At 34.2% G+C, this 24,091-nt stretch overlaps 1 protein-coding gene across 4 annotated transcripts in view; it reads left to right on the forward strand.

Annotated features, from left to right (window-relative positions):
* Window positions 1-24,091, forward strand: part of Grik2 (glutamate receptor, ionotropic, kainate 2) — a 663,290-nt gene that overhangs the window by 299,224 nt on the left and 339,975 nt on the right. For all 4 annotated transcript variants that reach the window (XM_005377815.1, XM_013510935.1, XM_005377816.2 and 1 more), the window contains 3 exons: window positions 6,002-6,183; window positions 11,529-11,582; window positions 15,123-15,296. In XM_005377815.1, the coding sequence (XP_005377872.1) occupies window positions 6,002-6,183; window positions 11,529-11,582; window positions 15,123-15,296 (410 nt within the window). The remainder of the gene's footprint in view (window positions 1-6,001; window positions 6,184-11,528; window positions 11,583-15,122; window positions 15,297-24,091) is intronic.

Consider the following 24,091-nt stretch of genomic DNA (forward strand, 5'->3'; position numbering starts at 1 on the left):
CAACTTCTGAGTCAAAATATTTACCAAATTCTGGTCACAAAGCAAAGTGCAGTTATCCTGTTACAGAGCTTCTAAAGCATTGTGGTGATGCTTTGGGATTGTGTTTGTTTATTTTTGTGTGCTCAGGTTCCCTTGGACAGATTCTTCTGTCTAAATGGTTCAGGGGGGCTTATTTTCTTCCCACACCAACCACCGATGGCGCAGAGGTAGTCATTGAATTTCAACTTTTCTTTCCACCAGATAACCCCGATCTGGGTCAGATATAACCCATCCTACAATTTTGACAGAATTATTGTGAAAAATCTTTCATGAGTGTCAAATTCTACTGGTCATCCATGTCATCAAGTGGAAAAGGGTTAAGGAATAATGCAGAAAAAAGAAAACTGAAACACACACACATTCCCAGTTTCAATTTGATATTTACTTCAGTTATAAGAAATAGTAAGTTGCTTTTTGTTTTTTGCTTATTGCAGTGTGAATTGGGTTTGTACATATTATGGAGACTTCTATTCATTAAACTGTCCAACTTCTTACCGACCCTATCTTGCTATCAAAGGAATCAGCTCCCATGCACCAGTTATATCAGTAGGACAAGAAAAAGTTAGATGACAAGATGGGTTTAGCACTGCGTTAGTGTCCAGCAAAGCAGCTTACTGTGACTGTGGTATTCCCTATGAGCACAGAAGTTGAATAACATAATAAGAACACTGCTGTTATTTCTCTCACAGTTGAGATGCAAGCAAACTTTAATAGCAAAGAAAATGATTTAAAATGTAATGTTAATCTTATTGGCTTCTTAAAACTGAAGCCTTCTGAATTGAAAATTAACCTTAGCTCAAACAGAAATTGGATCCTGATGCTTTAGAAAGGAAAAGGAATATATATATGTATATATACATATATATGTATATATATATATATATAAGATAGTTATACTATAACTGCTATTAGTTCATTGAAAATAAAGGTTTGTTCTTATATTGCTGGATCAATTTTTCATGCCTACATCTTGTAATATGAGCAACCACTTTAAGATTATAATATGCAATGTACTAGCCATTGGTACCCTCCTAGAATCTTGTTTTGAAATTTTTATACCATTGTTTTTTCTTTTCTTTAGAATAAAAAATAAAACAAAGAGAATGAGCCTTGGCATCACCAAAAGCACTGTTTACTTTGTAATAGTGGTATAATTGCTTTTCTCATATCAGAAAAAAAAAAAAAGAAACAGGGCAGTACATTTTGGAATTGACCTTTGAAGTTATAGGCTGTGGCTTCTGTCTTCCTTAGAACTTCTCTGCTGCAATCACAGATATGTTCCCCATAATATCTCAGTTCAGGCTCACAATGCCTCCTGGGTGTTAGGGAACTCACCTTGCACACAGCAGGAAATGTGCATCCTCTCTCCACTTCATCGTCCATATTTTGAGTGTACATCTGTTATGTTATGCTAGAAAGCTAGATACGGTGTGTGTCAGAAATAAAGTAACCAAAGGTGACACCAAAGCTTTTTCATCTAATTGTGGTGGCTAAATTCTGCATTATTTTATGTAGGAATGCACGAGGGAAGAACGGCTTTGGAGGGGACAGGGTAGCAGAGTCAGTTTAGTACACTTGTTCAGTATCTTTAGACATTAAAGTAGAGATGAAGCTGGAGTCCTCTCCTGTCCTCAAGACCACCATCTTCCCTTTTAATACCAATTGCAAAGTTCAGAGGTCTCCAAGACTACCCTCATTTTTGACAATAATTGCAATTTCAGGGGTAGGAAAATCATCCTAAATTTGATAATTCCCTGGAATGACACAAAATTCACTGAAAGTTGTTACACCCAGTGTTAAAATTTATAAGAGCAAAAGGCTACCGATTAAAATCAGTTTGGGATAAAGGAGCACAGGACGAAGTTGAGGACAGAGACCTTAGCTGGCCTCTCCAAGTGGGTTTGTGGTCATTGCTGACCTCTCCAGGTAAAAGTGTGTGATAATGTGCGTGGAGTATTGCAGGGAAGCTCACATGAGATTTGCTATTCAAAGATTTTACTGGGGCTTGGTCACTGGCCATGACTGACCACTCTCTTAGCTTGCTTATCATCTTCAGCTGACACCATGTGGCCCAAAGCCCTGACCACAAATTACATCATTATCCTATCCCGTGTGATCCAAGGCTCACAGTTAAAGAAAGACTCTTAGCAGGCAAGACATTCCAAAATTTATGGATTAAGTTCCAGAATCCAGTGGCAAAACCCGGGCTTCTCTTTATGTAAGATTAATTCTTTACTACACAGATGTCAAATGAGAAAGTGAATTTAAGACTCCAGAGTTCAGGGAAGGAGTCTGGCAAAAGATACATTTTTGGAAGTTAGCAGCACATAGAAGGTGTACCATTTAAGGTCTTTCCTGTGTTATCTGTACTAAATGAATCTACTTCACTCCTAAGGAGAGGACAGCTGATAAAAATTTACAGACAGAAATTTTTTCAGTGTCAACCTGTCACTACTGTCAAACCCATTTAAAATCTGTTATAACTGGCTCCTGTCCATATTTTTATGGCATTGCCATACATTACAAAGTCCATGGCTGGTGTACATGCATGATTAATTTGCTTTAACGTACTTCCTGCCAAGGTGGTTGCATATGTCTATAGTCCCAGGACTCTGGGATGCTGAGGCAGGAGTGTCACAAGCTTGAGCCCAGCCTAAGCAACTTAGCAACCTAATGAGACCCTGTCTCAAATAACAACAACAACAACGATAATAATAACAGCTGGAGATGTAGCTCAGTCAGAGGCCTTGGGTTTAATGAACAGTACTGCTTTAAAAGAAATAATTGAAATACCAAATTTTGGCTTCCTAATGAATTAGTAACTTTTGTCATCTGACCAAAAAAATCAGTGATGAAACACTGAACGGAAGAGTCATTTTTTGCATTGCTTATTTTGCAATGCAGTTTGGTGTGATTCTGACACTGCACAAAGACCACATTAACTAAAATGACAAATGGGCCAGGTAATTAAGCCAGTTGGCAAAGCTGTAGTGTGTGTGCCTGCTGAAATGGATACCTGGATATGAGGGGAAACTTGGGAGTCCTTTCCTTGGGCTAGGGGAGGCTGGGCCTGCCGGAAAAGTGGTGATTTATCTCTGTGGAAGAGAATGCCAGCTGGAGCGTGCATAAATGGCTCCTTGCGGTGGCTCCTTAAAGGCTAAATGGATGGCAACTTCTGTAAAGAACAGCTAAGACCTCTGTCCCCATAAGATAAACTTTGATTTTAGCTTCAGCTAAAATAAGTGAAAACAGAGAAAAGGTAGGAAAAAAATTAAAACAATACAAAGCAATAAGAAATTAGAGGTAATAGAATGTTACATATGTCACAAAATACTGTAAGGAGATAATTATTGGAGGGTAGTGCTTTGTTGTTGTTTTCACTATTGGGAGTTTTTTAGGAGCCTATCTCTGCGGATTATTTCTTTTTATTATCTTGACATAAACTAATTACTTTGAGAGAAACGGGGAATTTTAATGAAAAGACTGTTCTAGAAAGTTATAATTTTACTCTTACATTAGATAATTTAACTTGGTGCCAAATTTGTGAAAGTAAATATTTCTGAAAGCTATTGTTTGGAAATCATTTATTTGCATTAGCCTTTTTTGTTTTGTTTTTTGAGATAGGGTCTCGTTATATAGTTCAGGCTGACCTTGAACTCACTAAATAGCTCAGGCTTGCCTTGAACTTGTGGCAATCCTCATGCCTCAGCTGGAATTATAGATGTGAGCTACCATGCCTGGTTTAGCCTTATTTTCAAGGAAATAGAGTTTGCACTGTCAATAGGTACGTCCTTTTATTTCTCTATTTGGAACAAATGACTTGAGGTAGAACTATATGTAAACCATCTCAATTACTTTGAGAGATGTCTTTTTTCTTAAAAAAAACTTTCATTTTACAAAGCACGCATATTTGCTTAGCTTTGATGGGTCTGATTAGGATAATCAGATTAGAAATTGGCATTTTTAGAACATGATAACTTATAAAGGGAAAATAAAGCTAGAAAGATGAGGAAAGAGACACAGAGGAAATACATAGCAAATACTGTAATTAAAACACGTTGCTGCTACTTAAGCTCATTTTCATTTTGATAGAAATTTTATCCACATAAATTATACTACTGGGATGGCATCAACTGTATTGCATAAAATAGGTGAAGAAACGATCCTTTGGATATTTCACATGCATCTGCCTTCCAATTTGTTAACCCTCTCACATGCACACAAGGTGTTATAGAATTCAGACAGGAGTTTCTATCTAAGTGTTAGGGGTGGGGGAAGAATGAGAAATATCATGAGAAGGCCCAGCGAAGACCCCAAACACCTAGAGCAGGGGGTGATGGGAACAAGAATTTAGAAATCCTAAATCTATTTTAGTGTTTCACAGCTTTCTAGGTTTCTTGTGTATGACTGAAGTGCTGAACCATTTGTGTTTGAAAGATTGGATATGGAAAGCAGTATAGAAACTATTTGCATATAAAAGTGCTGTAGCTCAAGTACATCTTACGTAGTTAAAAACCAAATAAATAGTTATTCCAATCGTACTTACCCATGAGGCAGTGCCTTGTGTGCAGTAGACGTGTGCGAAGTGTATTTGGGATGAATGAAGGAAAGCACATTTCCTTAAGTTCCCGGATCTGCAGTGACAGCTCCCACGAGCGCAGTTTTTATTTATTTATTTTTAATTTCCTTGCACTTGACAACCATTCCCCAGGGAGGCTGGCAAACTGAAACCTGCCTCCTTAATGCCAGCAGGGATGCATGTGTGCGAAGACTATAGGTTAACATTTATGGTACCCGATGGCTCAATGAACTAACTATGTGAGCTTGTAAGAGACTTGAAAATACCTGGCAGTATTTATCCCTAGGATGAACTCTGCAAACACTAGTTGTGGATATTATCCTTCAGAAAATTTCTCTTTTTGAGTCAGTTGAGCTTTTTTAACCCCAACTGTTGAGCTAATCTAACTCTACAGCTTCTTTTCCAGTAGTAATATGTTGATCTCTTAAACTGTTCTTTTCAACTTTGAAGCTAGCTGGGCATGGTGGCACATGCCTGTCAACCCAACACTTGGGAGGCAGAGGCAGGAGGTGCACCATGAGTTTGAAGCCAGCTTGAGCTACATAGTAAGGTCAAGCTCAGGCTGAACTACATATCAAGACCCCATCTCAAGTAAATGAATAAATAAATAAATATTGATTCTATCTATATCAATGTCAAAATATTTTTCCTATAACAGGTTTAATAACCTAAATTTTGAAAAACTTATACTCTTGGCCCATTTAATAATAGTAATAAACTGACACTTTCTGAGTGTCCAATGCATGCCAGTTTCTTATTCATTGTCTTACTTGTTAAATGCCTAGATAGTTTTATCTTATTAAACAAAAAAAGAAACTGGAGACCTCATGAAACTGCACAGATTGTAGATTTGGGGAGTGAGATTCAAAACCCACACCCAATCTATGATAATTTACCACACACACACATTTACACTTGATTCTCACAGTATTTTGTGGAGCCAAGAGTGACTTTTGTTCCTGCATGCAGTTCAGGCTGGCCTTGATCAACCTGCATTTGTAAAACATTTTATGAGGATAATTGAGACTTAGAATGGGAAAAATTTAAGGGTAATCCAAATTAACAGTTGGTAGGCATTTTGATTTTAGTATTACTTTATAGTCTCAACAATTATTGAGTCACTATAATAATTTGTAATATACATTTTTTATTAATTTTAACTTATGTGTTTCATAATTGGAAAACTAGCCTAGAGAATTTGGGTAATGCTTACTTTAAGAAAAATAACATAAGATCAGGTATTTTATTGAAATAAAAAGTTTAGTCGTTGCACACGAAGTGCACCACTACATGATCAGGAATCATAATCAGTGTGTTTTGTGATTGTGTGGCCTGTTCCTTTTTACCTTTAATATTGTGTTTTTCTTTTCTTTTAAACTGAAGGTCTCATTCGTTTGCAAGAGCTCATCAAAGCTCCATCAAGGTACAATCTTCGACTTAAAATTCGTCAATTGCCTGCTGACACGAAGGATGCCAAACCTTTACTGAAAGAAATGAAACGAGGCAAGGAATTTCACGTCATCTTTGACTGTAGCCATGAGATGGCAGCGGGGATTTTAAAACAGGTAATTTTAAATTTATTTATATTTATAGTTTCTTTATAAATCTGTACTCTATGTTTTCTTAAAAATGCAGTTATTTTACACAATTAAAACATCAGAGGAATCACTTAGATGAAATTTTATAATAGTTTGGCAATGCTTTTGATTAACTATTTTAAAAGAAAAGTAATGTAAATATCGACTCTTATCAAAACAGATAGAAATTCTTAGATAATTTCCAAATGTTTTCTATGCTGTCAGAAGTGCTTTTTTTCTTTTTTTTTGTTTTATTGAGACAGAGTCTTGCTATGCAGTTCAGGCTGGCCTTGAGCTCACTTTGTAGCCCAGGCTGGTCTCAAACTCTCAAGGATCCTCCTGCCTCAGCCTCCCAAGTGCCGGGATTACAGGCATGCATCACCATGCCCAACTAGAAGTTGACCAATGATAGAGATTTCTGTTTTATACTGAAATGAAGAAATATACTAAGATTCAATGATTAAATAGTTCTTCACTGTAATCAAATTGTAGGAAAAAGATAAAAGAGATTTACTCTCTCTCTGGTAGCTACTGGGTGATACCTAATATAGTTTAAGTTATTTCTTCATCACCACAACCACAAGAGCCTGTCCCATCTTAGAATAATTGCATAACTTGACTAGCATCAGCAGCAAGATTAAGACAACACTTGTGATGTTATATATATTCATCCCAGAATAAAATAACTAAGGTCTGTGTAAAGGGATCTCTGTGAACCAGTCAAGTGGAACCATTTGTAGCAGATAAACAATATTAGGTGGAGGTGATGCAGGAGAATGGTAGGTTCAAGGCCAGGCTGGGCAATTTAGTTGCTTACTGAGACCCTACCTTAAAAATAAATAAAGCCAAAAAGCAAGGGCAGGGGCTGTGGGATATAGTTCACTGGGCAGTGCCCTAGGTTCAACCCTCAGTTCTGCCAAACAAAGAAAGAAAAAAGCACAAACAACGCCAAAACAATGTAAGGTCAGAACTACTCAGAGACTTACTATTACTAGCAAGTTGGAAAACAGGAAGTTGTCCTTATCTTATAGGTAAGGGACCTGAAGTTTGGAAGTAAATGACTAATAGAAGGCCCTTTAATTTTTAAGTACTACAGCCTGGATTTGAGCAAAATTCTTTAGATTTTTTTTTAAAAACTTTTTAATATGCACATTGGGATGACACAGTGGCTTTGTATGAATCTACTGTTTTCAAACCTCTGGAGAGTTATGCAGATTCTGATGTCAAATTATATCCCATTAAATAGAACTACCAACAGAAAATGTTTTTTACAGCATAGTGTATTTATTAAGCAGATGTTTGTCCAATATTCCAATATGAATGTCAGTTTTACTACAGTGAAATACTTAATGGGATTTGGAAAATTACTCTAATTTTGTGTTTGGGTAATAAAACACATGAGAGATTTTGTTTTTATGTTCTTTTTTTTGTAATAGTGAATAAAATGGTGCAATAAATAACCACTGAAATTTTGAGTTATAATTTGTATTTCATGTAATTCCCTAGCAATTTTTGATCACATTTAAAGGCACAGACTTGGAAAGGACACTCTCTTTTATTCTCAGAGCTGTCTGCTATTTTAGTGGCGGAGCTTTGACCTGCTTTCTCTAAAAATATGTAAGACAGCAGTTGTCTTCTCTTTAAAGAACTAGCTCTGAGTTGCTGTACTGTCTGGGAAGTGAGAAGGCATCTGTCACCTTTCATAGTAGAATTTGTAGGGGCTGGGGATTTAGCTCAGCAGCAAAAGCGCCTGCCTGGCAAGCTCAAGGTTGTGAGTTCGGTTCCCGGTACTGGAGAAAAACAAAAACAAAAACAAAACACCAAAAAAAAAAAATAATAATAATAGAATTTGTAATCTGCCATTTATTGGATGTATTCATTATTTTCTACTGTACTTGTTTTCTTAGTATAATCTACTCTGCTTGGAAAATGAAGCTACAACTAAAATCACATTTTACAATATTCAACAAAATATGTAATTTCACTAGATGGAAAGTAAGAACAAAGGTAAAATGAGAATATGAGTCATAAAGAGCCGCCAGAGTAACATATAGAATACGCGCTCTGAGGACCCATAACACTACATGACCACGTAGATGGTGATACGTTTTTTATACACCTGGCCCCAGAAAGCCTGTATCTCATATTTGGATAACAGTTATTCTACAAACAAATTCAAGAAACAAAGCAAGCGACTTTCTTTTGTAAATGGAACAGCGTACTGATGGGAATTTTCTTTTATGACTTAGAAGTTTTGCTGAGTTTCTTTGACATTATTTAATGATTGAACACCAAAAACATATTATAGGAGTTGAACAGAAATAGAAAAGCATTTACCTCGTATGGCACACATTCTGAAATGAATTGAAATCTTTGAGAATACAAAGTACCCTGTTTTATAAAATGGCACAGATTGTGATTGTAGGGGAAGAAGATAAAAATGCAATAGCATTCACTTGGGACACTTAGTGTGGAGTCTGGAGACACCAAAAATCTGCTTCTGATTTTTTTTTTTTGGTACCTGGAATCAAACTCAGGACCTTATGCTTGCCAGGCAGGCGCTGTGCTGCTGAGCTGTATTGCTGGCAGTGATCTGCTTCTGAGATGTTTTATCTGCTCTAACTTTGGAATGGGCTGTGGATTTAAGCTGACCTTTGGACTGAGGCAAACTACTTGTATCCCAACATATGGTTTTTAACTTCTGCTGACCTTTTATTTTTGGTTTTTTTTTTTTTTTTTTTTTTTGGTTTTGGTTTTTTTCCGGTACCGGGAATCGAACTCATGACCTCATGCTTGCCAGTCCGGCACTGTGCCGCTGAGCTAAATCCCCACCCCCTTCTGCTGACCTTATATACAACAGATCGTCTCTCCCAAACTACCCAGAGACTGGAAAGTCACCCAGTCCTTTCCTTACAAGACAGCTTAACTTTTGTTAGTACCAGTTAAAATTCTTGATGGATGATTGGTATAATTTCCAATTCCAGATTGCGGTCTAAAGCTATAAATACAAGTGTCATTTATTTGACTTTTTATATTTTAAAGACAAAAAAAAAAACAGAAATTTTGAGACAAGACAATAGGAGGTTAACATTAACCATTAACAATGGTTAATACCTTGGGTATTGTTATCTTTAAATTACTCACAGTACAAGACAGAAGCATTTAATTGTCCAACCGATATTAGCAGAATCCTCTCTTTTCAATGAGGTAAGAGAAATTAGCAGTGTAACTATCTTAACTAATATGTGTGTATATATATATATTTTTTGTTTGCTTGCTTTTCCCTTTCTTCTTTTCTCCTTTCCCCTCTCCCAGTTTCTCTTTCCTTTTGAACAGTTTTTTCTCATTTTACAATATCTATTGTACATTTTGATCTTATTTACTCTTTCAGATTCTCACACTAGGGAGACAATATGATGTTTGCACATGTGCGTCTGGATTATTTCTGTTTATGGGTATGGTCTCGAGTTCCATCCACTTACCTATGAAAGTCTCCAGTTTATCCTTCCTTATGGCTGAGTAGTACTCCATTGTATAAAAAGTACACAATTTTTTTATCCATTCCTTGGTTGATGGGCATTTGGGTTGTTTCCAAGGTCTAGCTATTACATATTGTGCTGCTATAAACATGTGTGCATATACAAATGCCATTTTTTTAAGAATCTCTAAGCAGTTACTATAGGCAGTTAGCATACAGGTTTTCCAGATGGCTTTTCTTACTTCAGGTCAAATAAACTCTGTTTTCTCACTTTCCGTGTCCCCCAACTTTAGGTTGACATTTATAATCCAAATCCAAGAGTTAGACCTGGAGTCCAAGGTTACCAATTCTCTCTCTCTGTTGGGCGATGCATACACCCACATGCATTATGTCCCTGTCTCTTCACTCATAAAATGAATACAATAATAAAACCTATTTCATAGGGCTTTTATGAAGCTCAAACCTATAATATTCTTAGTACCACAGACATTTTCGTCACTATATGTTATTTAGAGTTATTCACCTGAGTCACTATTTCTTTGAATTATCTTTACTTCTACATCTACTGAGTTAATAAAGGGAGACTCATGGGAAATACTGAGGTGTCATCGAAGTGGTTTTGGAGATGAAAAGATCTCGGCATGTATTCATCAGGAACAATGAATGCCCTCGACAAAAGTGACAATTTTTTACTTAATAAGGGAAATTTTCTGTTATTGTCATTAAGGTAATAATGAAAGTGTTACTTGTTTACATAATTGTTACCCACTCAAGAAGTATTATTTGATCGTTTTTATTACTAAGTACCTCTCCTAATGCTGAAGTGTGTGATGTTGCTTCCCATGAACTATTTCTCCCTTCTTTTCTATGTTGCAATTCTATTTTTAAAAAACATATCCTGTTTAACTGATTGCTTCATATAAAATCAGGAATTTTATTCTATTTAATTGGTTAAGACAGACCTAGGATTATGACAGTTTTATGTATAAAGAGTACACAAAACATCTAGTCCCTGAGGCAGCTACTTAGTAATGGAGTGTGTAGTTAGCACCTTGTGGAAGACACAGTACTCATTTTCTGCTAAGATTCATCAGTAAGTTAAAAAAAAATACTGTTTTTCAATTAAAATAATCAGTTACTGTTCACTGATAAGCAGTTATTTCTAAAACATCTTCTATATCCAGAGGGGAAATGACATGAATTCTTATCGGTGAAAGTTTAAATCTAGAAGAACATGTTCTAAAATTGATAGGCTGAAATTAATAAGGACCAAAGAAAAGTAAAATAAGACAGAGTAATTTGCAACTGGTCTATTAACACAAACAAATGTATTCCTTTAATTATTTGTGCTGTTTGTACAATAGCAGTGATTTATATTTCTTTCATTAATTCTAAGGAAATGCCTCTAACATGATGAAGAAAATGTCTATCGGTGGTGTGCTTTGTGAACTTTTTTTCACTGAGTAACACTGTTCTTCAAAATAAGGTGGTGTTCCTCATCAGGGTGTTTATAGTGAAGACATCACAAATGTAAGGAACCACGAGGTGATAATTTCAGGTTAAATTTAATGCCTCCTTTAATATGTAATGCTATAAGCTTGACAATTGCAAACATTCACCTAAAAGCTTTTCTATCGACAGAGTTATTGAGAAACTCCTTCAGAGACCAATAATCTTTTTTTTTTTTTGCTACTGAGAAAATATTTCATTTAACCCAATTTTGATTCAACTTGAATATTGTATGAATTCATTAATCACATCCTGCTACCTTGTTACCACCTGTCTGAACCATTTAATACAGTTGTACTATGTATATTTTAATGTTAATTTTTATTTCTTTATTTTTATTTCTTAGGCATTAGCTATGGGAATGATGACAGAATATTATCACTATATCTTTACCACTCTGGTAAGTAATTTATTTAAAGAAAAATGATGCGCTATTTCATTATTGTGACATTTTACAATGAAGCAAATATAGTTATGATTGAGATGAAGTAATATAAAGAGTGATACATTTGTAGTTATACTTCATTTTATTTGATAATACGCAGAAGGAATTGTCAGAGACAATTACTAATAACTATTGTTGAGAAACTGGTGATTTTGAGATAATACTTCAGAATTCAATTCAAAATATCATATGTCTTATATGTTGGTTCAGAGGACTTTCAAAACATAATGGATTTTAAAATTAGTTTCTTAGAAAAAAACTCTGATTAGACAAGCACAAATTCTCCTGTTGTTATCTCAGTTCTGTTGGTTTTTTGAAAATCAAGTTTGTGAAAGCTGCCCTTTAAGCAGACTGTTTTCTATTTTGTTTTAGTTGAATTTTCTAAAAGTCAATATGCTTTAATTTGCAATTAGAATTTGTTTCCCTCTCTCTCTTTTTTTTTTGAGACAAGGTCTCACTATGCAATTCAGGCTGGCCTTAAACTTATTTTGTAGCCCAAGCTAGTCTCAAACTCACAATGATCCTCCTGTCTCAGACTCTTGAGTGCTGGGATTACAGACACATGCCACAACACGAGGCATGTGTTAGAGGTTATTTTGCTTTTTGTGTCTTCTATTTAAATTTTGCATTTTCATCATGTCTGTCAAGAGTCTGGTCATTACTTAAAGACAGGTGTAGTAGAGAAAAGATTTCTTTTCCCTATTTAATTTGGAATTCGGAAATGGTACATTACCTTTACAGTTTATCTTCACATACCCAAAAGATATTTTTCCTTATGATGTATGAAAATCTGACCCTAACATTAGACCAAACATACTTACTCCTAGCTTTTCTGCTTCATGAATAGATTATCGTTTGAGAGGTTTTCCTTCCCCTGTAAAATAGCACTCTGTTTCTTTCACTATTTCTTTCTTTTCCACTTATCGTCTTAAAAACTGGTATATCTTTAGAGGTACATTTACACTTTTGTTCAAATGAAATCTAAATGTAATTTTCCTAAATAATCCATATTGGCATTCAAATAATTTGAAGACATTTAAACATCAATATGTTGCCCTCAAAATTTATTTCTCTTTTGATTTACTTAAAAAAACCTTCATAATTTTTGACAATGTCACTCCAGAATTTTACTATTTCCTCTAGAGTGTCTAGCACCCACTTTTTTTTCTATTCTCCATGTAACCAGTCTAATTATTGCTCTTTCTGTTGACTCAAAACTCTTCTAATTAGTCTTACATTGAGCATTTTAAAATTACCAGATCAAATTACTAAAATTCAGTTGATTGCAATAACTTTCTGTGATTACAGCTCTTTTCTTCAATGGGCATTTTTCATGTAGTAGTTGTATTTTACTTATAAATTCCAAACCTGCCTCTGTTCTATTTTCATCAGTTCTTATGAGGTGGCTTTTTGTAGTCACTGTCTAATAGTATTCAGGTTTAAGAGGAGTGAGAGGCTTCCCTTATCAATTATATATCAATGCTATTGTAACCCAACTCTACCATGATCATAAGACTTTCAATTTTTTTTTTCCCATCTGGTAGCAGGAATTGAACTCAGGGCCTTGGGCTTGCCAAGCAGGTGCTGTTTCTCTGAGCTATATCCCTGGCCCAACCATAAGATTTTGAGAAAATAAAAAGTAACTCATAGTTTAAAAAATGGAGCTACTGGTTTAAAATAGGTATAAATCCTTAGTTTATAATTACAGGCTTTTCATACTTTGATTCTAATCTAACTTTCCCACTCTCTTTTGCTCTGATTTTTCTTTATTTATTCTCCCTTACAACCAAACTGATTTAGAGGTTATTTTCCTTTTTGTGTCTTCTATTTAAATTTTGCATGTTCATCATGTCTGTCAAGAGTCTGGTCATTACTTAAAAACAGGTGTAGTAGAGAAAAGATTTCTTTTCCCTATCCTAAAGTTGATGCCTAAGACGACTATAGCAAATGACAGTTTAACAAGACAATTGTACACAGATTTATTTAATATACATTGGATGTGCTATTAGGTCCCTTAGAAAACAAAACCCAAAGAAACAGAAAAATATTTTTGTTGGGTGAGGAGTGAACAGTTGTATAGAGATAGAACTGGACCAAAGGGATATTACTTAGTAGTAATAAGATATGGAGAGGCAGGATTTAGTAATACTTCTTCAGATTCTTCTTGGCTTTCAAGAGTCAGCCAGGATTTCTCTGGTATGAGGATTTTGCGACCAAAGGGCTCATTTCAGTGAAGAAAGCTGTCAAAAGGTGAGAGAACTGAGCTTCCTCCTTCAGCAGTTTTCTCAATTTCCTTCAGCTTCAAATATTCAATGTACCTAGGCTCCAAATTGCGGGGTAAAATATTTTGAGCCCCATCACAACTCAGCACCTATTTCCTCTGCAAAGCTTTTCCTGACCATGAAAACTCAGTGATCTGTTTTGCTTCTGACTCCTGTGGTGCTTGTCATTTCTGCTTTCTTACACCTTGGCATATATTGCTATGCACTCCTTATTTACACCTTAAATCTATTTTATCATCTTGGCTGGATTATAGGCCTGAGATAATGGAAAACCTACAGATTTCTTATATTTTATAGCAACTCAGACCAAGGCAAGTTATTTCCCACTAGATTTAATTCCTGCCCTCTAGACTGCATCAAGGTGTGGGTCTGAGGCAAACTGTGGACAGAACCAATGGCATTAACCTTGTCTTGGTTTCCAATGTCTATAAGATCTGAGGGCTAAGCTAATGCCAACTACAAAGCGGCAAAGGTCACCCTACACAGAGGGCAAATGCTTTATGTTCTCATGGTGGCATTCAACTCCCTTGATGGCTTTAGCCTCTTATCTCCTGGGAAAACTTAAAGGAGAGAGCAAGAGCATTCACTGCATACAGACTGGAGAGCCTGAAAAGATACAGCCTTCCTGTGGTGAAGGGACAGATAGCACATAAGATACAGGAAGCACAAGTTTCTACAACCAACAAAACTGGTATCTTCCCCTTATCATGCGTGTAGTCATTATTAGCTAGAAGAAGCAATATTTCATGATATGTTTCTAAAAGGAAGCAAATAAACAGGTAACAAGAACAACACAAACCTAGGTCAAACAGAACCAAACATGAGCAACAACTCTTCAAGCAAGAAGGGCATAGAAAATACACCTTTGTTAGTTTAAAGTGAAATATTATGATGTAAGGAATAAGGACAAGCTATCCTGAACATGAAGATGAAAGCTTATGGAAATGTCAAATGGAAGTTATAGAAGACCCTGTTCAATTGCATGAGTTAGAATGTAATATATGCACACAGATTTAGGTATACAGCATGCATGTTTGTACTGTCAAAGCAGGAGGATGGTCTGTTTGAACACTGGTGATTGGTGATGCTGAACATCACTTGAGACACAGTGGTGCTCAATATCCTAAGGGAAGGAAGAATACGTGACTATTCCAAAAATACATGCTTACGAATGAACTCTGTTGATTCTGACACAAACACTTTTATCTTTCAGGACCTCTTCGCTCTTGATGTAGAACCCTACCGATACAGTGGTGTTAATATGACAGGGTTCAGAATATTAAACACAGAAAATACCCAAGTCTCCTCTATCATTGAAAAGTGGTCAATGGAACGGTTGCAGGCACCCCCGAAACCCGATTCAGGTTTGCTGGATGGATTTATGACGGTATGAATAATGACTTAAAGATCAGTTTGTGTGTTTCTAAATTGTATTGGATACAGCCTGAAATCCTGTATGTTGAAATTACAGTTTAGTTGTTCCCCAGTAAAGGCATGATATCAGAGATCTAGTGCAAAAAATTTTTTTCATAATTTTCTAAATCAGTTTAAATGACAAATTTATACTTTCACACAAGTAACTGAAATTACAATGATAATTTGTACACAAAAAGGTAGGGATTTCTCTAAGTAATTAGTGCCATGTATAGAACAAGTTGGAAACTGAAAAAAGATGATTCTGTTGGATAGCCTTCTCAACATACCTAGCAGTATTATTGCTCTAATCATAATGGTTTTTGATACCTGACTTTCTATGAATGACTTATAGTGCACAAAAATTTCTCCTGAGGTTATTCACTCTTTAAGGTGCAAAACGAACCAGTGTTCACATTGGTCATTTTAAAGGACTAGTTTAAACCTGAAAATGTATTAATGCATAAGGGTATACTTTTATATGGATGTAGTTCATACTAATACTGCCAATAAAAATCTAATGCAAAGCACATAACTTTAAAATTTTAAAAATTCTAACAGTAATGTTAAAAATATAGTCCTCAGAAAACAGGCAAAAATGTTAACTTGTTTTATCTAAAAGACTATATTAAAAACTATTCTTTTATTAGGTATTTTATATAAAAATGATGACTAACGTATTTTGCTTTCTTTTCTCTGGTAAGTCTTTGAAAGTTGGTGTGTACACCACACATATTAATTTAGATTAGTCAAATTCTAGTCACATTTTCTTAGTAACTAGCAGATACTTTATAAAATCAGGTAAGTTTATATTTTAACCATTTAAAAAAAATATGGTGGCCTGGCATACACATTAAATCCATTTTTATAGGCCAAATTATTCCTAGAATTTATAAAATTAGTTCAGCAATTGGCAAAGTTTACATTCCATAGGTCATTACCATCTACTTTTAAAGAGTATTAGACTAAGTGGTAAATATGCAAACATATTCCCTTACATCTGTAAAATAATTTTTTATCATTGTTGTAATGTTTCCATAAATTGTTTCAAGGAGGTTTCAAAACATATTTGTAATATTGTAGCATCATAAAAGAAGTATTGGCTTTTTCCCCTTAAAAACAGATTTAGTAAATTGACTGCCTTCATAGAGACTATGAAAAAAAAATAATTACCTTTTAAAGTACTAACTTTCTTATGAAAAAAAGACATTTTTAATGAGGAAAATAATCATTTAGAATTTGAAAATAGCTTATGTCCACATTAATTTTTAAAGAAATAACATGAGGTATTTTACTTCTTTACAAATTTTTAAAGAAATAATATGAGGTATTTTACTTCTACATAAAGAAATAGATGATCAGTTCTAGTAGTTTGGTCTTAGTCTAAGATATATTTGAAGAATATTATAAGGAGGAACTATTAAAAAATTTAAATGAAAATATTTTTTCAAAGATATTGCCAAATTTTAAATGAATTACAATTTAGAAAAACTGTAAGCATTGTATTTTGTTATCTCAGTTGGAAGATGGTGAGTTAAACTTTTGAAACCTAAGACGATGTTACTTTAAATCTTAAAATGTAAACTATCATTTACATAGTTTTTAAAAGCATATGTATATTTTCCCATCTATTCATTCTAGCTATCATTACAACTCTTTAATTCAGAATGGATATTTTATTATGTGTATTTAAAAACCATTAGTGAATGGCCTTTCTAAATGGCTTTAGGAAAAGTAATTCGGTAGACATAATGACAATCTTAGCACTTTTGTATTCTAAGACTTCCACTGATATGTGCGAGGATTAATGTGACACTTTGTATATGAGATTCATAAAAATTATTCAACTTTACTTTGGCGTTGCCTGTCTCTCCTTGAATCCTGTGTGATTTTACATGTCATCTCCTGAAATGAAGTACTCTTTAATATATAGTGACTTATATAGAAAGTTAAAAATAGGTAAATACAAGGAAAGGTGAACTAATTTCTTGTCTAGGAAGGTAGAACTGTTTGAAGAAAATTCACCTCTAAAACAAGGAAAAGAGCACAGGGTGTTAGGAAGCATAGATGTGATTTCTATCTTTTTAGCCATGAGTCCATTCCTCCTCTCCTCTACCCTTTGAACTTACACACGATTTTGTGGGAATGCATAAGTCATAGAATAAAAATGGACTGATAGAAAATTAGCCTAGTTATTGAATAATCTGGACACTGTACAAAGATATTGAAAGTTTCAGCATTTTAAGTGCAACACTCTTCCTTTTTATAGACTTAAAATACACTTCAACGTGGCATGGAAAATTAAAAAAAAGTAGAAAACAATTTTACATAGCATAGATAATTATCTCTTCAGCTTTATGTTTGATTTGAGTCATGTAAAATGTAAATATTTCACCAGCAAACTTACACAAAAACATTTTTAAATGAGTAGGCTGAAGATAATTTACAAGTACTTTGTGAGGGCTGGGGATTTAGCTCAACGGCACAGTGTCTGCCTGGCATGTGCAAGGTCGTGAGTTCATTCCCAGTACTGGAAGAAAAAAAAAATAACAACAAGTACTTCGTGAACAATTTTCCTTATCTAAAATATTTATAAATATGACATTGAACACAAATGTTCTGGAAGTAGAGAGAAAGTTTACCATTAAGGTAAAAGTTTTATCCAAAATAAATACATATTAAATTTGACTTTATAATTCTCTTTTAGAGAATTGGCATTAAAAGCTTCGCATTACATAATATTACGCAAATAATATAAAGTTTACACATAAAATCCATTCGTTATACAACTTTAATTCTTAATTATGAAATGCTATATGATTTTTATAAAAATAAAACTAGTATGAAATCTGTATAAAATATTGGTATATTTATGCCTTGCATGAATATTCTTTTTCTTTTCTATTTAACAGTAAATTGTAAGCATTTTCACAAGTCATTATGTATTTAGAAAAAAATTAATAGTTAATTTTCACTTTGAATGGTGTCAGGAAATTAAGATGATTTTAGTCAGAAACAAAAACAATTATAGCCTGTCAGTATGGCACTGGCAACATTCCCTTTAAGCAATTCATGAGATCTTAGTGTGTATATATTTCTCATTCTTTTCTTCCTCTTATGACTCCATAAAGAAATAGAATTATCAGCAAAGTCCCTAGTGCTTGGAGCAAGACCTATTATTATCAATATCATAGTTATTTGCTATTATGTAAGATCATAGTGCTTAGATTTTCTCAGTGTTTCTTTACGATTGAGCTATAAAAGAAACAATGAATTGGATTCATAAAAGTTTTTCTGGTTGAGTTCGCATCTTAATTGATCCCTGGGATAATTGTTCATCAGCTAAATGACTATTGAATACAACACCACTTTTCTTGCTGTTGTAGCTTCTTCTTGTACGGTCTTTGGTCTTCACATTAAAGGTGTTACATTAGTTGCCTCCATACTATTTTTTTTCTTTCTTTGGTATAAACCCAACCAAGATATCAGTTCTCACAGTTCATCCAAGCCCTATCTAGTAAAAGAAATAGCCCACTTTCTTTCTTCACACATGGGCATTGTTTTTTACCCATAATAACACATTTTCCCACTTTCTTCTATGGCCACAGACTGCTGTCCAGTTAGCGATCTGAACTTCCTAGACATGAGCCCTTATTCTAAAACTACCATTCATTCTCTACTAAATGTTCACATCCTTTCATGCTCTTTGAGGTGGCAAGTCTTTCTGTGAACATCGTCAATGTCTTTTGCTGTTTTATTAGATGCCCTTTCTCCTAGTCTTCTGTCCAGACGCTGTCTTCTCTTTGCAGTTACTGTAGATTGAAAACTCACTTTTTTGATCCATCAGAGTTTTATGATGATTGTACTCGTGGATTTATTGAGATTACAGTAGTCTCAACTAAGGGAACCAAATCAGGTAAAAACACCTCACAGTGAATTTTAGATAACCTGTATCTACCCCACAAACCCTTCCCAGTGATCCTAATGTTTCAGTGCATATTAATGCTAGTATCCCGGGAATACATCCAGTGGTTTAAATACTATCAAAATAATCTTTTTCTCTGCTGATATGTAATTCTATGTATATTCATTGACAATATAGATTTATTACACAAATTAACAACTGTCATTTGTGTTGCTAGAAGGAAATTAATATCTTAGTAATTTAAACTCTGCATATCAACTTCTACCTCCAGTTCCTGTCCTCTAAACAGATTATCAGACACTGCTGACTTTACCATATCAGTATCATCTTTAGCTACAATCTTCTCTCTTTCCGTAGAGATACACCTTACTTAAGAACCATGATCTTTCCCTTGGCTTTTGCCAATCTTCTTACTGAAGTCCCACTCCTACCATTTCTCACTCATATCTTTCATCTTTTTAGTGTGATCCTTCCAGAACTTTGCTGATGGGTCATTGTCATTTACTAGGTACAATTAGAGTTCATTTGCCAACGCAGCAGGGTCCTCCAAGTTCTGGCTCCAGCCTCCTTATCCAGTCTGATACTTGCATACTTCTTGTGCCAGAAAGCCACTATCTTGATCTGCCCTTCCAGTCACTCCCCACCCCTTTCAGCAAGACCTGAACCACGTACCATTACCTGCATGTGCAGCACATTTGCATTCATACACTAATTTCCAGGTTATCTATTATTTTTTCTGTGAATTTGCTCAGAGTCCTCCGGACACTTTATATATAGTCTTTGAGTTGTGCACTTTATGTATAAATAAATATTGAAATTTAACTCTTTACTTTTGTTTTCACATCATTTTCCCAATAGAGCTCTTTTAAAGCAAGAATTATGTTTTGTTCTCTTTGAAGCCCCCATACCTCATTCAGTGTCTGGGACAAAGGAAGCGCTCATAATGAAAGAATGACAACCTGATAAGCAAATGTATTTGTTAACTGATTTCAATCATATTACATCTGTGTTCTAATCAGTAGGCCATCTCCTTTCCCCAAATGTATTTTGGAGTGCTTTTCAATTTACTTACTCATACTTTATTATCATGAAGTGATAATTTAGAAAATGCAAATAAGCTAGTCTCAATTATTTTTTAGAAAAATACCTTAAAAGGTGAAAGCTTAGAAATAGGTATGATTTCATATTAAAAGTTAATAAGTTAGAAGAGTTTTCTGTCCTTTTCCATAATAGTAGAAAACGTATTTGTAAGTCAGAGATATCTATGTATTTAAATTCTAATGCCCTCTTAACAATTACTTCTTTATAGTAACAAATAACAGCCCAGAAAGTTTAAATTACTTTTTTCATTAGTTTTAAATTTATTTATAGATTTCAGGTATACATAATGATCACGTTCATTATAGGGAATTTGTACTTCTACATGATATAACTTGATTCTTTTTTTCCCCACTCCCCAAGCCTCTCTTTAATCCATCTTCCCATCCTTATTTACAAAAGCTTTGTTTCCATTTTTTTGTTGTTTGATTTTCTTAAAGATCAACATCTCTGTGTATAACTCACAGCATTTAGCTCCTGTACTGTTAGGAGCACAAATGATTATTCTTACTGTACAAACACCTTAAAGAAAATCAATGAAACCAAAATCACAGAGAAAGGCTTTCACTTACTACTAGAACTGCAAGGCTGCTGCTTTTTCTGCTGACCACTTGTCTTATCTAGTTGTACCTGTCTTCTTTCAGTTCATTTAAATAAGAATAAATGGAAAGCTTTGGCAGACATTGGATTAAGTTAACTCGTTAGTTTATAATCAATAAAGGCATTTGGAAAAAAGTTTATGTCATATTGCAGTACATCACCAGAAGTATAAAGAGTAAAAAGTAATGAATTAATTTTGAGGGGTCAACTTGAATTGTATATTGTACATTAACAGTTAGAGATTGATATCAGGCACTCAAGATTTGGTGGCAAATTTAAAAATTACTGTTCCCTCCTCCTCTCTGTTTGCTAGAAATTTGACAATATCAGAAAATAGTGAGTGTCTTTCTAGTCACATTTGACACTTCTGATAGTACAAAAAAATAGAGTGAAATTTTGCTGACTTTCCACTTTGGTAATTTTTATCTCATTCCCTGTCTTACTTCAAATTCTTATTTAAATTTCTTGTACTCCATAATGTTTGCAATAACAAGGGACAGACATGTTAAAGACAAAATTACAAGTTTAGTTTAAGAACTAATTGGCTTTTAAGTGGGATTTATGAATTAGAAAAGTTTCTATTCTATATAGCAGAATAAGGGATCTCATTGGTCAGTGAAAGAGGAGTAGGTTTTGTGAGTTAGTAACAAGAAGACAAAACAATAGGAAAAAATTGATTAGCTAATATCAAGTTATTTCTGGTTACTACTTTTTCTATAAGATTAAAGGAGAAGATAGTTTCTTACTATGCTGACTCAGGTCAACTGGAATATCTTCTTTTCAGGAAAAATTACTCTATTTGGGATTCTATCTATTTTCTTAATGTTTGATCATGTGGCATGCAGCGTGAGAGTCTCCATTTAGATTTAATGTGGACTATTGGGACGTAGTACAGGCAAATCAGTGACCTCTTCGAGATTTTAAAATGTGTGGGCCAGGGATATAGCTCAGTGGCACAGTGTCTGCCTGGCAAGCCAACAGTCCTGAGTTTGATTCCCATGTACCAGAAAAAAAAAAAAAAAAGTAAAATGTGCAATATGTTTGCCAGGAATTTTGGATAATGTCCCAGTATTTGTTGAAAAATGCGTAAGATTTCAAACATTTACAATTGTTGATTTTACAATTGTTGATTTTATCTTTAAAGTCCATAAAACCATCAAACTAGACTGAAGTATTTCTGTAAGAAATTTTAGAGTATAGAATGAAATCATATGATTCCTTCCATGTATATATGATTAATTTAATGAATGATAAAGGGACATGGACTCTATAGGGGGAATAACAGGATAGTACTGTATTTCTTTACTTTATATGCCTATTAATTTTCTGTGATTCACTAAGCTGAAAGTTAAATCTGAATATAAATAATTGAGTTGACCTAAAAATCTCCAGTTTTATTAGCATAGAACACTATTTAATTTCTTTGCTCATTGGTTAATAAAATAACCAGCATTTATCTAAAATTGATAAATAGACAGAATTTATATCTTAAGTAATTAAAATATAAATCCATGAAAAAATGCCCATTGCAGTGGAGCATTATGCTGTGTTTTAAGACAATTTTTAAATATTTCACTTGAAAAGAAAATTGAAGCATGACACTTTTTCCCATAGACGCTGAAGAGCAAAATTTTTTGTCTCCCAGTAGTAGAACACTTGCTGGTCAGGCACAATGCCCTAGGTTAGAATCAGAGCACAGAAAAAGATATCCTCAAATATATATTATTTCATACAAAGGATAAGTACAAATTTGCTTACAATTTTCTTCAGTTTTTTATGTTATGTTTAAGAGTACAGAGCATGAAAAAGAACTGTTGCTCTACCCATGTTATCTTAATTGACGAAAGCCCCATAAATGAGATTAACAAAAGGCAGACTAGTAAGTGCTGAACAAGATAATTTTAATGGGCATAGTGAACATATATACCAGAGAGCTCAGAGATGCAGAGTTCAAAGGAGTGGTTTTCTAACCACTTGGGCTCTAATAGCATCTTAATAAGGAACAATAATCTGTAGAAAAGTGACAAGATGAAGCAAAGGAGTTTAAGTTTTTAGAGATTAGGATGGACAACTGTGAGAATATAAATATTTTGGGAAACTAATGGAGGAGACGAGAAAGTTAGTAAGGCTTTTTGTTATGTAGGTTCCTCTGGTGGGAGGTGTTTGGTTTACTGAGCCCTCCTTTTTAATTCGCATCTAGTTTAAACTCATAAAAAAAGGTTAGAAGCCAGGGTCTAAATCCCATTTTTAAATGTTACTAGTGCTCTTACTTTAGGCAAGTTCGTTCACTTCTTTGAGACTCACTTAAATGGAAATAATAAATTTCAGTAGGTTGTCCTAAAAAATCTAAAGAAATGTTGTTTTAAAAACCACCTGGATTTTTATAATTATTTAGTATTATTGCCCCCTTTTAAATCTACAGTGCCATACAAATATAGCATGAATTTTGACATGGCCTTGTATCTCAATTAATCATTATTTCATCATCATCTTTAAGTTTTATGCAATAATACTGTAGTAGATGTGCATGTGTGTTGCTGTTGTATGGCTAATTGGCAGAGAAACCATAAGAAGCATGCACACAGAATCTAACAATTTGAATCTACTCGTCTTTTTCAAACATGAGCCCAATTACTATGATTTAAAGTATTTTATTAGAATGATGTATCTCGGGGGTGGGGATTTAGCTCAGCGGCAAAGCGCCTGCCTGGCAAGCGCAAGGTCGTGAGTTCGGTTCCCGGTACCGGAGAAAAACAAACAAACAAAAAAAGATAGAATGATGTATCTCTATTTAACAAATATTTAAATCCAGTTAAAAGTTTATTGAAAAGTATAGCTGCTACTTGTTTCCTTTTGAAGCCAGGTCATTTTCTATTAGGCTAAAAACTACGACTTATTGGGCACAGAATTAAAGGGAAGATTTTTGCCTAGTTTTTTATGTCTATTATAGAAGAGTATAAAATATATTGTATAATCTTTGAGTAAAACCTTGATAATCAGAGTCCAACTACTAAAACCAAGGTCTGCTTTTTAATTTCATTGTAAACGTCTCTTAACTGTATAATATTTCTGAGCCTCAGCTACCTCAGCTACTCAATGGAAATAGTAATACCTATATCATAGTATCAATGTGAAGGTTAAATAAA

Source organism: Chinchilla lanigera, unplaced genomic scaffold, assembly GCF_000276665.1.
Source record: "Chinchilla lanigera isolate Chin_1 unplaced genomic scaffold, ChiLan1.0 scaffold00010, whole genome shotgun sequence".
Classification (NCBI taxonomy): domain Eukaryota; kingdom Metazoa; phylum Chordata; class Mammalia; order Rodentia; family Chinchillidae; genus Chinchilla; species Chinchilla lanigera.